The sequence below is a fragment of the Haliaeetus albicilla genome, chromosome 3 (genome assembly GCF_947461875.1).
Source record: "Haliaeetus albicilla chromosome 3, bHalAlb1.1, whole genome shotgun sequence".
Lineage (NCBI taxonomy): Eukaryota > Metazoa > Chordata > Aves > Accipitriformes > Accipitridae > Haliaeetus > Haliaeetus albicilla.
The window spans coordinates 76588160-76604141 of NC_091485.1; the positions used below are offsets into that span (position 1 = coordinate 76588160).

Sequence of the window (15982 nt, forward strand, 5' to 3'; positions counted from 1 at the left end):
GGACCATGCGGTAGCGTAAAGTATGAATTGTATGTCAGCGAGACCTTGCTCGTAGTCTGAGGTTTTAATCGATTTATCTCAAAAGGAGGAGGTGGCAGCCTAAGAGAACTTTCTTTAAAGATTACGGGGTGTTAATGTATGTCAAGTCAGCGTGTGTGTTTGAGAGCAAACTGTGTTAAACTGTTTCATCTCACCAGCCTCATGGGCTGTCCCTGCTCCTGGGCATGTTTTGGAGCTCCAGTTTCTGCACCGGGATAGAAAGTGCAGAAGGATCTGCCTTAAGACAAGGGTTGTACTGTACCGTGTGCTGCACGAAATACCAAATTGGGAGCAGAATCTCTCTCCTTAGATATTTCATCCAGGTTTTGAAGCCAGATGTGAATAACCTCCATTCACCTATGAGCTCACACATCCCTCACCTCCTGCATCCAGCTGGCACGGGCCAGAATATCACAATATTAAAAGCCGCATAACTCTGCAGCCACTTCAACAGCCTTTGCTGTGTTTGGAAGAACCTTTGCACGAAAGCATCTGAAATTCCAGCAGCTGTGCGTTGGCCGAGGAGCAGCTGACGTCGTTACTGGGAATTTACGGTCAGCTTGTTTTCTGGTAATTGGCTGGCCAGATGCTTTTGGTGCTGCTCTGTGCTCCTCAGATCCTCTCTGTCAGGTGAGTATGAGAAGAGACAGAGATTTTGGGAGCCAGAGCCTGGAGGAGACTTCATCCCCACCTTGCTCCCAGATTGCTGTTGCCTTTAGCAAGGAAGGTTTCCCCTGAGATGCAAGGAGACATGCTCGGTGCCCTTACTTGCAAGTGTTTTGAAAAATATCAGGCCAGAAGGAACGGCTGATGACCAGGTGAATTTTTTTTTTAATTTATTTTTTTTTGGAGGGGAGGGGAAGAAGTGAGGTGTACAGTGGGTAGAAAACTTCTGGAATTTGTTGCGATGAGAAGCTGTGGAGGCTGATATTGCTGCATGTTCAGGAAGGGATTAAAAAATTCAAGGCAACCAGTCCATAAACATCTCTGAAGTTGGTACCTTGGAGGACATCTCCCTGCTGTGACCCCAAAACAGGGACTGGGTGCTGTGGGGCACGAGGGCACGGACCACAGGCAGCGACCGGGGTCATGAGCTCTCTATAAGCAGCATCTCTTGCTGCCATGGTTTGAAGCAGAGTACTGGGCTGGAGACACCATTGCTCTGACCCAGGAGGACGTTTCTTACCTTGCAGATCTTTCCAAAAGGTCCATGAAGTAGGGCAAATGGACAGATTTTGCGTAGGGAAGCTAAAGTGGTCCTGAAGTCTTTGGTTCCTGGGGAAACCTGGAGAAAAGGGGAGTCTCCTTTCAGCTCCAACAGCACAAGGGATCCACACAGATGGCATAGTCGTTGAAGGTTCTCCAGGCCATGGTTGGGCAGGGATGCTAGCACCAGAAGAGTAACCTGTTTGCCATGAGGGTCTTTCCCTTGCTCAGTTTTGATCACAAGAACTTGCCTGAAGAAGACCTTCCTTGAGGTCTTTCCCTAACGTCCATTGGCTTTCTCTTTAGTAAACATTAGGTATGGACTCTTTCAGCAGCAGGGCTCTTCATTACGAAGCTTTCTGAGCATTAATTCCCTTCCACCCAGGGCTTTGCCCGTTGGGGAGGAGATCTTGGAGCCATGGATCTGGGTACAGCACCGGGTGTCAGAGCTGATGCCTTTCTCTTGAACGCCCGTTTCCACTGGCCGTTGTGGAGGAGGAGGAGCATTCATTCACATGCACTCGAGAGGAAAAAGGGATTAAGCAATTCAACAGTCATAATTTCAGGGCTCAGAAGTCTCATTAAAATTAGCTTTGACAGAAGCTTAATTTTACTGCCTTTTGCATGAATAAAATTTTTGAGGTCTATCCTATTAAGATTTGTTTCTTTTCCTTTTTTCTTCTTCCGAAACCAACATCTGATCTGAATTTTATTAACACAAGCATCTTAATGTGTACGTAGGGGGGGTTTAACACTGTTTCTTCGAAAACTGCTCAAAACAAAGTTATTTCTCCAGATGTTTGCTGTTATGTTTCAATGCAGAGCAAATGTCTAATAATTTGCTCAGTGCCCTGTGTTTTCTGAATGAGCCTGATTATTTGCACATCCCCACAGTGAAGGACTGTTAAGGCAAAAAAAAGACCTTTCCTGTGCTCATTGAGCAAATATTGGCAAGTATGAACAATATTGGAAAGCGTCCTTAGACAAAGACTGATACCTGGTCACGTGCCTTGTTGGGAGGTGTTGGAGGGTCTCACCATGGACGCTAGGCTGTTGGGTGAGCATGAAGCCAAAGGGAATGTGGAGCAAGAGTGGGTTTGCTTTTATAGGACAGGCTTTAAGCTGGTGGTAGTCCAAAAAGTAGCATGTCAGTGCCATCCTGCACCTCCACGTGCTTTTTTCCACTTCTGTCCAACGAGTGCACTCAGGTAAGGTGTCTCTCAGAACAGGTTGGTAGCTGTTGGTGCTGGGACCTTCTCCGTCTTCTGGAAGCAAGGGCTCTGCGGGCTCAGATGTAACAGACTGCAACGTGGTAGATGAAAATGTGCCAAAAAGGGCTTTTCTGGGGCTCGCTGCCTCTGCCTGTGTTGGCTCTGACCATCTGAGACAAGCGAGGAGCGAGAGCAATGCTCGAGGCACAAGGAAGGGCTGCACTTGGAAAGGACCATGGGTGGGACAAAGCTATGAGATGTTTAGGATCTGTCCAGGCACATCTACAGCTGTTCTTCACAAATAAGCATAGTTTAAGGGAGAAAGTGGTGTTTGCAGTGTTTGAAATGGAACTGGGGACCACAGCCATGGAGGGCTTGGTCATCATCTGCTAAACAACTGATTAATAGTTCAAACCCTGATGCGAGGAGGTGGGAGTAGGTCCCAAGCGCAGAGATGACTGGTGGGGACCAGGAGCCCATCTCTGTAGATGCATCTTCATTAATCCTAAAGTGAAGGAGACTTTAATAAGGGCACACGTGCGTCACAGTCACCATTGGTAACTCCTTGTTCATTATTACTGTATTGCAGTTCATCGCCTTCCGGAGTGTTTGAGAAAGAATATGACATTTATCGTGATTACAGTGCGGAAGGTCAACTCCTCCACTACAGGTAGCCAAAATTTCCCTCTGGTATCGGGGTTGGGGTCTGCAACGTGGCCTTGGTGGTGAGGTGGGGGTGTGGGACAGCCCGTGTGCTGCTGGCTGACCTGTGGGAACGGGGCGGTGAGTAACGCTGGTGTTTCCTCTGTGCTCTTCTGATATTCCTCCCTATCCCCTTCCCTTCACGTGCTGAGGTTTTTAGCTTTACTACCACCCTTAAATAAACCTTAAGACAGATTTTGATGGTTCTTTGGAGCCGGGACCATCCATCCCCTTTAGGTGGTGGTCTTCGTTTGAGTGGCTCCTATCCATGACCAGAAACCAGAGCAGGACAGGAGGACCACCAGGCATGTCCAGTGATGGGGTCACACCTCAGCATGAGCTCCTGGTCTGTGGGGTTTTGTTAGTCTCCACCATCAGTACAGGACTCACCCGGTGCTGCTGATGTACCCCAATGCCTGCCATCATGGTGGGGTGGTGGCTTGAACATCTCTGCACACTGGAACCAGTTTCTAGGCTCTTTCCTAGGATTTTTACATTGACTATAAGGAGATTCATGTGGATATGGATTTAATCCATCACCGCAGTGAGCCCAGCTGATTCAGAGTGGTGTCTCCGTAGGGCCCTGGAGGTGGGAAAGCCTCCTGAGAAATGAACCATCTCTTCCAGCCTGTGGGTCCAACTGCTTTCAGAGTCCATTTGTAAGACCGATATGAGCTTTCTCTTGCTTAGATCAGGATTTCAGGTGCTGAACCAAACCACCACCTCCAGCTTTCATGCATTTATGTCACTAGAGAATAATACGGTGTTGTGCTTGCCTTTGTTATGGCTCAAAATGCCCCTCTTAGAGTTTGCACAAGCAGTTCAGGTGTACAAATGCCGTGACTTCTCACTAGTACTAATGTGGACTAATGCCTTAAACATGGGCAAAAAATCACCAGAATTGAGTATGTCTGAGTAGATGATCAGAGGTGGGGAATGACCTTGTGCTGGGCTCCTGGAGCCTGGCCCAGCGCCTGCATCGCCACTTTCAAAACAACCTTTTTGCCTTCAAAACCCAAAGCAGTGTGAGCAGGGATGGATTTAGCGGGGCTGAGAAATTGCTCTTGATGCAGCCCAGATGGCTCCTTGGCCATCCTTTCTCAGTGTCCAAAGGAGGCATCTTAGCTGACCCACCTCATTCTGCCCTGGAGCATTCAGGAGATGTCCCCCTTGGTCACCACCTGCCAGGACGGAGGTGGTGGTGAGGCTCTGCAAACTCTGGGACCTCCCCACAAACCCAGACAGACCCATCTCGCCCTGACCCCATGCCAGCCTGCTCAGGGAGGGTTTTTGGTACCTACTGGCATCATCCAGATCAAATCAGGCAGGAACAGGGAGGATAAATGCCTGCACTGGATGCTTTTACTAGTATAGACCTGCAAACAAGTGGTGGCCTGAAGACTTTCTCTGTAACACCATGTTCATCCCAATTCCTACTTTTAAGACAGCAGGTCTATAGACTACGGTCAGATTTGGGGGTTTTGAAGTTGCTACCTGCCTGGTTGCTCTGGGCTTTGACGAATACCCCCAGTTTCTGGGTTTTTGTGGAGATGCAAGTGAGTTGAAGCACCTCTAGCTCTTGCTTTGCTTTCCATGCTGGTAGCGGGGACCGTGAGGGCGCGATGCTCTGCATTCCCTTCCCTCCTGCTCCGTGACAGCACGGGCTGGCAAGCTGGTCCACAGTGGCATGGTTTGCAGCAATCTCCATCCCGGTTCAAGACGCATTTGAGTGCAAAATCACCCAGCGGCGTTGGCCATGTGCCATTCTGCCTGCCCTGTAATTCACTGCTTCTGCAGTGGCCTCCCAGGAGCGTCAGAATTAATTGCCACTTAAGCAAGAGGGGGGAAAACAAGCTTTCTAGGAGGGGAAACAAATAGGGTAATGGTGTCTGGTGTTTATCCTCCCCAGCAGAATGCTCTCCTTGAGCATCGGGTGAGCTCAGAGAGACCTGCCCATGGACAGCTTTACGCCGAAGCATCCCTTCTGCGTGCTGGGTGGATGCAATTCCCTGTCCGGAGGCAGGAGAAGTGAGGAAGAGTGGAATGGAGTGTGATTTGGCAGGCCTGGATTCACTGTTTGGTTTGGAAACAGGGTTTGCAGGTGCCTCCTCTGCTCTGCTGTTAGGCATTGAGCGTGCTTCGGTCGGAATTAGCAGCAGGAGCTGAGCCTGCGTCCAGGGCCGCAGCCAAGCGAGATGGAGCGGTGACAGGGACACGGAGCGGTGACAGGGACATGCCACTCTCTATCCTGAGCACTTTTTTTTCTGCAAACAGGATTAGTGATTCGGCACTGATAGGTTCTGACCCGCCGCCAGCTGGGTTGTGGCACGGGATGTGAGCTGCAATCGGAGACGAGGGACGATGCAGGTTTTGGGGACAACGGTCCCCACCCACCAGCTGGCCGATGCCCGCAGCCGCCCAAGCAATTAAAAGATTAAATTTCACTGTGGTTAGCACACATGACCTGTTTGCATCAGCATGTGCTTTGCTGCAGGAGATGCCTCCATCTTCCCGACCCCAACTTTACCGCCTGTAAAAACCCACGGACAGCCCTTGCCGCCCTCCCCCCAATCACTTCCAGCCAGGAAGCTAATTAGCAGCTTTGCTTAATTAGCTGAGAGTGGACTTCCTTCTGGAAGAACAGGTCTCAAGTGCCCTCTGTCTGGGGGCTGCCGAGTGAGATGGAGCAAGGAACCAACACAGCCTGGGGTGGATTTTTTTTAACCATGCGAGTGCCACGTGCACACCGCTCTGGCACTCATAAAAGCTGTAATCAAAGCTCAGTGGTCCTACCTCGCAATGGCAGGGATAATTTCATATCAGTGGGGTTAATTTTAAGGAGGAGGGCGCATGGCACATTCTGGAAATCACCCTGCATATAAAGGCATCTTGGTTTCAGCTTCTCCAAAGCTTAGCTGACAGCTCTTCCCTGGATGGACCAAGGCTGGGTAAATCCCAAAGGGTGCAAAGGGCATTTCTGGGAGGACGATGGTGGGCAGCACCCATGGCACAAGGGAGGCCACCTGGAAGCCCAACATTGGCGTCTACAACTGGATGGCTCGGAGGGATGCACACGTGGTCCCTTGTGGGAATGGGAATACCCTTGAGGTACCTCTGCCTGAAGGGACCAAGACTTGGGTGGGGAGAGCACAGTCCAGACACCTCTTTCTGATGCTCAAGGACAGGTTTTTGGGAAAGGCTGGTGCTCCAGCACCCTTGGCCAGGTTGCAACAAGATGGGGGAATCTCTCGTCTTCCCTCATGCTTCCCATGGGCCCATGCCAGTGCTGAGGTGGCAATTGTGAAACGGGCTGGCACCCAACCAGAGCCTTAAAGACTCCATCGCAGAGCGTGGTGCGGGCTGAGCCCTCAAGCACTTCCACTGGAGCAGCGCTGCCCCAGCTCCTCCAGATCCAGGCCTGGGATCCAGCCAATTCCAAACGCTGTTCATGAAATGATCGTGGAGGCTTCACAGTCAGGTGGGAGATCGGGTCTCCAGCCCAAGACCCACCTCAGGTCCTTCCAACCCTCTCCTCCTCACCAAGTCTTGCGTTAGTCAAAGCCATGGTAAGTGCATGTTGCCTCCTTTGAAGGTCAAGATAAGAGGTGGGCAGACAGTGGACTTGGCAGAAGGACAGAGGATTGAGTTGCCCAACAAGTCTGTAGGCCTCTGGTGGCTGAGGAAGCCTGATGAGACCTAGGCTGTGGCACGGGCACATGTCCACTCGCTTCTGGGCACGTGTCCACTCGCTTCTATCACCTCCTCCCCTCTGGCTGGAAAGGGAGAAGCTGAAGGACTTAGAGACGTTTGGACAAAGTGTGGGAGCAGGGTGGCTTGTGAGGGGACAGCTGTCCTCACGTGAAGGCTGGGTACAGGCAGATGGAGAGGCAGGAGGTTGGCTGATGGGGGAGAGGTCCTGGGGTTCAGCTGGGAGACCACCCTCATCCATGGCATCGTCTTCCCCAAGTGCAGCTTCGGGGTTCAGCTGCCTGGGTCGCCCCAGGAGCTGCAGCAACATCCTTAGGAGCAGGCAGGGGTTTTTTTTCTGCTTCCCTGACAGTGCTGGCTCAGTGCTCCCGGCCAACAATTGCTATGAGAGATTTTCTAATATAATGAAGATTAGTGGGTGTCATTAAGAGGATGACGTCTTGCTCCGTCTGTCTAGAAGGCATTTGTAGGAAAGCCTTGCATCCAAATCCCATCGAGAGAGGCAATTACGATAACTGTTCTTAACCCTTTCCTCTTTATTCTTTCTAGTTTGTGGTCCCTGAAGCCCAGTTGCTTAATGTCCTCATTTTTCCTCCTGTGGTTCTGTTGAGAGGGTTGATCTCTTTGCTAATCCATGCAGTGGTCTTTGTCAAGAAGTCTGTTTGTTTGTGGGACAAATCCCAGATCTCTGTCGTTGTCCCATGCTTGTGTTGGCCAGTCTCAATGGATGGAGGGTCCAAGGCTACTAGAGCTGATCTTCAGATCAGAGACCCTCAACTTGCTCCTCCAAATTTGTCTCCTCTCCCAGCACACAGCTGCTCTGCTCCTGTGACTCTCTTTGTTCCATTCTGCTGATTGGGTGGATGTCAGGTACCAAGTGCAGGTGGTCAGGGCTTTGTGGCCACCAGGAAGACACTGGAGCTTCCTGGTTGAAGGAAATGCAGCGTGTTGGACATGGAGCACAGCAGCAAAGCATTAATGTCCCTCTTCTCCCTGTCTGTTCCCTGGGAAACAAGAGGTTCATTACTTGCCAAGAACAGAAGAACCAGACCTAAAAATGTGCCCCGGTCCCAGTTACAGGCTCCTCTGCTCTGGGAGAAGGTGAGAAATCTGCTCACTTGAGTATGCAGTGTCCAGCTCTTAGGGATGCCTCCAGTTTGGCCTGGCTGTTCTGTTTGTTCTATAACTCTTAGGTCACACATGGAAGCAGAGGTGATCAATGGACTGTCCTCCAGCAGTGGAGCAGCTGGAATAGTTCCTAGGGCCTGGGCTTGCTCCAGCCCTGTGAGCCCGTGCCTGTCCACCCTTTCTTTCTTCTCCCAGCTGCAGTGATGGCAACATGCACGCTTCAAAGCCATGGTGAAACCCTCGTTCTGTGCTTCAGAGCTGGAGAAGCTTTGGCCGCCCACCACAGCTTGTGTCTGTGCCTTGTTCTATCTCCAGCTCTGCCCTCTTGCTTGTCCTGGCTTTGTGTCTTTGGTAGAGAGGTAGGATGTCCAACCCATGAGCAGGGAGGAGTGGATCCTGTTTCTGCTGGGAGCGTGTTAGGACAGTAGGTCGGCAACTACTTCATCTGCATGGGATCCTTGTAATGCTCTTGATGTGGTCTTCCTCAGTTTGTCCTGGACCTTCCCATCCAGGAGAGTTCAATGAGGTCTTTGATCTTCTGGTAGTTTTCAACATCTCATGGTCAACAGGAGTCACTTCATAGCTGACTGTCTAGCAAAGCAAGTATGGAAGTGAGGAGAGAATTGGGGTTGGCTTCCAAAAGACCTGGCACCATCTGTCTGATAGCTCCACAGAGCCTCGTGTGGCCCATCAGGCACCCGAGGTTTAGGAGGTGGTTGTGTCTGTCTGCTGGGCAACCTCTGTTTTGAGACATGGCTGTGGTTTGCCAACTTTTTACGGCTGTCTTCACCTCTTGGCTCTCGCATGGGTTGTGTGCTCCAGATGTTGCTAGATTCCTTCTCCAGCCATGGGAGTGTTCAGTGTCCAATTCTTGTACTGACCACGTTCAGCCCTTCTCCGTCTGGGCACAGACTAGCTGGTTGTTGGTGCTGTAGCACCTTCACATGGATGCAGGAAACGTGTTTAATTTGCACTGCTGGCAAAGAGTGAAGCCAGGTACCAAATTCAGGAGGAGACTTGTAGGAGCTTGGAAGAAGCCTGGGCAGAAGTGAGAAGCCACCACACCAGACTTTGAACGCAGCTCCTGCCAGCTAGCCATGCACCAGGTGCGTGAGAACGAATACAGCCATGACACCGGGGAGGAGAAGGTCTCCAACCCCTTCTTGTTGCAACCTCTAAATTCATCTGAGCTTTCCAAGGAAGCCCATTCCCCGGAGTCATCCTGGGGACGGGAGCTCAGCATCTCTGGGCTGAAGCTCCCTTTGCTGCTGGTGTCAATTTTAGCCAAGGCGGCTGCGAGGCCACATTCCTCTTCCAGCAATGACAAAGATGCATGTCTCAAGCGTGCCCACAGACATTTGCTGGCCGAGGAGACACCTGCCCAGCAGAAGTGGTGCAGTGGCCGTCCCAGCTGTCCCACGCAGGGACATGTGCTACTGCCAGCTGCTTGATTTATCCTCCACCTCATTCTGCTCAGGCTTCATTGTTTACGACTGTGAGTTAAGACCACAGCTTAAGGCTTCTCTGTAAATAAATGTGCCCGTTCATGATATTTAAAGGTAAATCTGTTGCCTGGTTTCTTTAGAAGTAATGAAGAGGCACAGACCTAATACCAGTGATTCCTTGGAGAGCCATGAGATTAAAATCCCCTGTTTTGGAAGAAAACTGAAGAGCGGTTTGGAGGGTTCATCAGTTCATCACTGTTACTGGGCATACCGCTGTGGTGTAACCTCCTGGGCTGGGACCTCTGCCCCAAGTCCAAGTCTCCATGGGGCAGAAGGGAGACAAACCCAGTCTCTTCTCCCCATGCAGCTAAAGCTTAAAGCCCCTCTGTCTGACAGCTTCATTTTTGAGGAGCTGGAGCCTCCTTCTTGCATGTAACTTGGAGCCCGGACCATGGAGTTGGGAGCAGTTTCCTCCACACTCTTTGCCACAGCCTGGCATTTCTTCCACGCTCAGCCAAACACTGAACGGTAGTCTTGCTTTGCAAAGTGAACCACCGTCCTTATCCTCAGCGTGAGCTGGGTAACTTATCTCAAATGTGCGTGTGTAGTGCCCAAGGGATGGTCCTGCAGCGTCCCTCTAAGCCAAGAGCAACCCTTCCTGCTGAGGGGCTTCCAGCAAACAGCCAAGCTCCAGCTTCCAGGACCTGTTCTTCAAAGCCAACGTGCTGCTGATGGCAGTATCTGGTGGCTCACACAAAAACCGGGGCAACAGGTCTAGCTTGGCTTCATGGCCAAAAGCTCTTCTCTAAGAGAAGAAGCTACTCGATCAGCCTTGCTGCAGCTGTGGTAGCAATCAGCAGCTTCAAAGCCACCCATCTCCTGGGATGGGTGGAGATAAGGCCGTGGGAGGAGGAATGGTCTGGCACATCACCCTAACACCCAGCATCCAGGCTTGGAGATTGGTCTTGTTATAGTCCTTGGTGGGTGGCCGATCATGTCCCAGAGCCTGGTCAAAGAGGCAGGAGAGGTCTTCTGGTGGGGAAGAGCTGGGGGAGGTGGCACGAAGCTTCAGACTGAGTCCAAGGGTGTTCGTAGCAGGGATGAATGATTCAGTTTGGAAATACCAAGAGGATGAAGGGCTTCAGCTTAGCAAACAGGGAGGGCTGCGCTCCAGGGCGTGTAAAATCTGCTCGGGATAGGCAAGAGCTAGAAATCACCATTGTAGGAACGTGTTGTCATGCTTACGGAGACAAAGAAAGCAGACCCCTATTGATCTGCTATTTAAGGAAATGTCACTTCTGGTCTCTTTGTATTTTGCAGCTAATTCCTCTTAATGATAAAGGCTTCTCTGTGCTCCCTCCTCTGCGTTCCCTCCTCCCTTTCAAAAAAAGAAAAAACGCGTCTTGTTTCAGTGACATTTGGGTTTCAGAAAACAAGCTATTTTGGGTGATTGGTTTAATCATACATCTGAGATGGGGAGAGCAGCCCTGATTGCCTCCTGGGGATCTGGCGTTTGGCTTCCCACAGGCGTCCGTGCCCTCCGTGCGCGGTGCCTGGCGTGCCGTGCCTGCTTCGGCTGCTAGGATGGGTTGTGTTGTGGATATTCCAGCTTGGCAGACCCTGATCTTACGCTTCCTACTGGTCAGTTCCTGATGAGACTGATGCCAGGGGGCTCACTGGAGATCCCCTGGCCACCTTGGCTTGTCCCCTCGTAGCTTGAGAGCTTGCTAATCACAAACCAAGAGGACAAGGTGAGTGCTGTGGCCAGGTATGGCAGGTAACCGAAGCTAACGCAGACCTTCAGCAAGGTCAACCTGGCCTTCAGCAATGAGCTACCAGCCCACAGCTCACCAGGGACAGCCGCCCGAGCTCGTTTCAATGTTTGCTTATTAGCTACAGCCCACAAAATCCCTTTGCTATGGATTCGTGGCCTCTGTCGGAGGGTCTGCAGGGTGTGCTGCAGACCTGTCCACCGCACCGTGCTCCACTCAATGTGATGTTCAGAAACGGCTGCTATTTCGCAAGAAAACAGGGGGGTTCATCATCCTGGCGGTGTCTCAGAGCCCTGCTTCCCCCCTCACTGCTGCAAAAAGGGTGGCTGAAAAATTCTGTGCTCTTGAATGGGGTGGGGGGGACGGGAAGGCTCGTTATCTGCCTCTTGTCTTGATTCAGCTTCCGTTGCTGCTAATTAGAGCGGATGCCATGGGAGCAGTTTTTCTGAGAGAGGAGGAGTTAGCAGCGCTCGGGCAGCAAACGTGGGAGATATTTCATGTAGAGGTTTGGTGTTGCGGTTCTGAAGCTAGAAGTGATCTGATAGCGCCGTCCAGAGACAAGGGATTGGACAATCCCTGAACATTGTAGCCTTCTCCTGTCATTAAAAAAAAAAAATATGCATTTTTAAAAAATGGTACTTTGACAGGGTGGCTTTTCCTTGCCTTGGTCACAGGTATCAATCCTTCAGTAATATTTTAGTTGGAGAATGAAATCGCTGCATGCGGAGGAGCTTTGTGAGACCTTAGACACCCTTCAAGCCAAGCTTTGCAGTCAACAGAGATGGCCTGAAGGTTGGGCTTCAGTCTTCCCATGGCTCTGAATTTCCTCCAACAGGACCGAGTCTGATATTCAGCTTCCAGGACACCCCACGGCTCATGTTGCATCCATCAGATGGTCCTCGTGATCCCACTGCTGCTATTCAGCAGGAGACAGAAAGCAGAGGGCAGCTGTGATGTTGTCCAGTTGGTGGTAATGCTGCACCTTCTCCATGGTTCTTCCATGGATGGGTGGTCCTGTCCAGAGCAAAGACCAAGTCCCAGATCAGCCTGGGAAGAGGTTGGCAGGTCATGGAGGTGGTCTCCTGCCGCACGGCTCTGTCCAGAGCTGTCAGCCCCCCATCATCCCACCGGGAGCAGTGGGTGACATCTGGTGTCCATGAATACAGGCAGCAACATCAATCCACCTCCTCCTGATCCCAACAAGTGTAAAACCTTTCAAATCACAGTTCCTCTTGGTTTTCCCCATCAGACGTATGCATCAGCCCATCCCAACCAAAGCTAAAGGAGGACGAGAGAGGGAGACCCACAGGCGCAGTTAAGTGAAGGCAAGAAAGAAAGGAGAAGCTTGAAGGACAAAACACAAACCCAAGGGTGCTCCCTGCTGTGCCAGGCTGGTTTTACACTGGCTTTGGGTACCCGGTACAGCCTAATCAGGAGAGCTCAGCCCAATCCATGGCTCAGCTCTGTCTTGCCTCAGCCAGACCATTGCTAGGACATGGCCCAGTCTGGATTCGACTACAGAAACCAGTTTTAGCATCACTGAGGTCAGTGCAGAGGTTGGGAAACTCACACTCCTCTCCAAATAACCATTTTATTGCCCAAACGATGCAGATTTCATCTCGCTCACACTGTTTTCTATAGGAATTGGTTTTGACCATACCTCCAGGTTTCTTAAAAAATGAAGTCCAAGGAGGACGTGAGATTTCCAGGCGTGTAGATAAAGATGAGAACAGAGACTGCAAGTGTAGAAAAAGGTTTGGAGAGACCATGGTGGGGTTGTGGGCACACCTGCGGTGACCCCTAATCTCATAAAAGTTGTAAGCAACGAGTGAGCAGGAATTTAAAATTTCAGGTACAGTCTAAGATCTGGAATATTTATATACGCTGCAAGCATGTAATTCTGTACATACAAATTTTGGGGAATAGCAATACTTGCAGATGAAGAGCAATGAAGTCTTAGGGATGGGGGATTTTAGCCTGTCTTCCTATCCCCTAATTTAGTTACAAATTAGTAAAAAGTTGAGTTTGCTGGTGGCTTTTGCACAGTTATAGAGCCCAGATCGCTGTCCTAAGGACAGTTTCCTAGCTGGAAAATTTAGGAGGGATCATCGGAGGCTTCAGTCTGAAGCCCGGACATCTTCTGGGCTTGCTGCAGAGAGCAGGCAGGCTCTTCCCACCTTTGCCTGCGTTTGCAGGAAGATATTTCTGTTGCCGGAGCGGCGTCAGGCAGCGTGCCAGGTACAGGGAGGTTTTTCTGCCGTCGGCTCATCGCTGACCCCGGGCTTCACAGCGGGATGCGCTCGGCTGTGCCGGCGGTACCCAGCTGGGAGGAGAGGGGGGCTGGGCTGCATCCTTCATCCCCATCCCCAGGCGGGGGGATTGCAGTCGGTCCAGTTTAGCACCGGACGGGGGAATCTTAAAGGCATTAAGCTCAGGAGGGTGGTGAGAAGTCGCGGGGAGGAGATGCGCCCGGCTCCCGCGGCTGGGGGAGGAAGGTGAGGAAGAGCGAGGGCACGGGGACGGTGGGAAGAGCCCGGGGACGGCACAAGGACCCGGTTGCATTGCGGGGTGGTGGCGGGGTGCCCACGGATCCTGCGCTTTTCCAGTGGATGCGAGCCCCGATGCATTCACAGGACATTGGAAACCAATATATTTGAATTAATCATTCAAATTAAGGGCTTTTTTCCCTGCTGAGAGGAGAAAACCCATTTAATCCTAGTGCTAAATTATAGTCTTCAGCTGCAAAGCCCAAATAACACTGGGACAAGCAAATTTATCTTGAAAAACTGCGTGTATTTAGGTAGGTATTGTGAATATTCTTGCTTTTAAATGTCCTTTGGAGAAGCGTTGCGGTATCATTCATTTAAAAGCCAGAATGGTGCTGTTAAAATAATTGCACTTAAGCCCAGCTGTGACCCGTGCTTTTATTTCCTAGTCCTGCGTTGATTTAATGTAGCTGCCAATCAACTACGTTAAAGGCATCATGGTAGAAATTGCTAATGTAAAAAACAATTTTGGTTGTCATGACTGTTTTTAAGGTAAATAGAGCTGTGGATGGTCTTAATTATTGCAGACATCAGAATAATTCTGTTTTAAGTGTCGGGGATGGCGTCTACTTGCCCGCAGCAGAGACGCGGCGCAGGGTGAGGGTTGCTTGTGTCTGTCCTGCAAAAGCAACTGGAAGCAAAGGAATTCCTGGGTGAGGGAGCTGAGGAGCATGCACGGAGCGTGCATGGAGCACGCGGACCCCAGCAGCCTGGTGCGGGAGATTTTTCCTCTCACCTCTGTCATTGACTTTCCAAAGGCTGGAAGAAGATCGCGGAGGTGGTATTTGAGCAGACAGGGAGATTTAAGAGCGTAAGTCGCTTGAGTGCTTCGGAAAAATCCTTCCCTAAATAAATGCAATGTTTCAGTCCACGGAAATTATGCAAATTTGCAAAGAAATTGATTTCGGTGATGGAAGATTAGAGGGATTTGCGAAGTAGTTTGTCATGGAAATGTACTCAGAGTCGTAAGTAAAATCTTGCCTTCCCCACAAGGAGAAAATAGCAAAGGGAACCCAGCGCCAAGCCAGAGATAACAGAAATACTTTGAATTTCTGGAGGAGCTCCTGCGCCAGGAGGGTGGCAAGCCTCGGCGAGGCTGGCTCTCCTCTCTAGCAGCATCGCTTTTCATTTACTGGAGTAAATGAGCTGCTCGTGGGCACGGTAGCTGCAGCAATTCAGCCGCAAAAAGGCCTTTCGCAGTATTCCTTTTGCAGAGAGAAAATTAAATTTAGTCTGTAGCAATGCTTTCTAGTGTTTAGCAATAATCCAGGGCAGTACGATGGAGCTTTCAGGTTTATTGCTTGCTGTTACTTAATACTTTGATTGAAAGCTCTACCTTGGCTAGATGATTTGATGGGCAGGGCTGCTTCACAGGGATTTTTATTCGTATCCACTGTTGCCAGATGCAGGCTGCTGTCTGAAATATTAATGCTAGCTGCAAATCCAGGAATTAAGAAGGCTTTCACCGGGTTTGAGTTAAAACACCTGGCCTTAGGATGAATTCCTGTCCGTTTGGGGATGGTGGAAGAGCTGAAGCATGGGGGTGTGCAGAGCATCACTTGGTGCTCAACTCTTACTGCTTTGTGGTACCCGGGTTTTTAGCTTGGAGGTTGGAAGTTGTTGGGGTGGGAAAAGGGCATCAGACCAGGCAGCTCTTCCTTACGGAGCTGCTGTTGATTTACAGCTCTCCCTCCTTCTCCCCGGTGCTCCTCTGCTGCCAGGTCTGCAGGCATGGATGCCCACGAAGCTGGCCGAAAACCCACGGGTGACGGCAGGGTGGGCTGAATGTCCGTGCAAGAAGAGGAGTCATTGGAAAAAACGTAACGGCGTCGCTGCAAAACCTCCTCCATCGATGCAGGTGGAAGCGCCTGTGGCTGCAGATCCGGGCTCCGCATGCGGGGAAGGGAAAGCTCTGCCGTCCTGCTGCACCTCCCTGCCCGCTCCTGAGACAAGGGGAGTCAAAAAAGGCAGGGCTAACCCCAACACGTGCTGCTGTCCGTGCCTCGCGCCGCGCTTTGCGGTGTTGCCGCATCCCAGAGCATGGCCAGGACTCTGCTCTGGCTGCCGGTGTCACCCAGACTATAGACGTCACCCAAGCCATAGATGTGACCCAGGTGGCATTGAGGGAACACGATGTTTCAGGGTGTCAGGGGAAGGTATCCCGCCCCAGCTTTCCCTGGTTTTGACTCCTTACGGAGGTGCTGGTCTCCCCTCATTTTATCCGA

At 51.0% G+C, this 15982-nt stretch overlaps 1 protein-coding gene across 5 annotated transcripts in view; it reads left to right on the top strand.

Moving 5' to 3' along the window:
* The window catches only part of ARHGAP39 (Rho GTPase activating protein 39), a 150183-nt gene that overhangs the window by 108415 nt on the left and 25786 nt on the right, over positions 1 to 15982 (top strand). For 3 of the 5 annotated variants that reach the window (XM_069780199.1, XM_069780201.1, XM_069780198.1), the window contains exon 3: positions 3046 to 3126. The exons of 1 other annotated variant lie outside the window; for it this stretch is intronic. In XM_069780199.1, the coding sequence (XP_069636300.1) occupies positions 3046 to 3126 (81 nt within the window). Of the gene's footprint in view, positions 1 to 3045; positions 3127 to 13580; positions 13707 to 15982 lie in introns of those variants that run through there. One more of the 5 variants, XM_069780202.1, reaches the window with a different exon arrangement.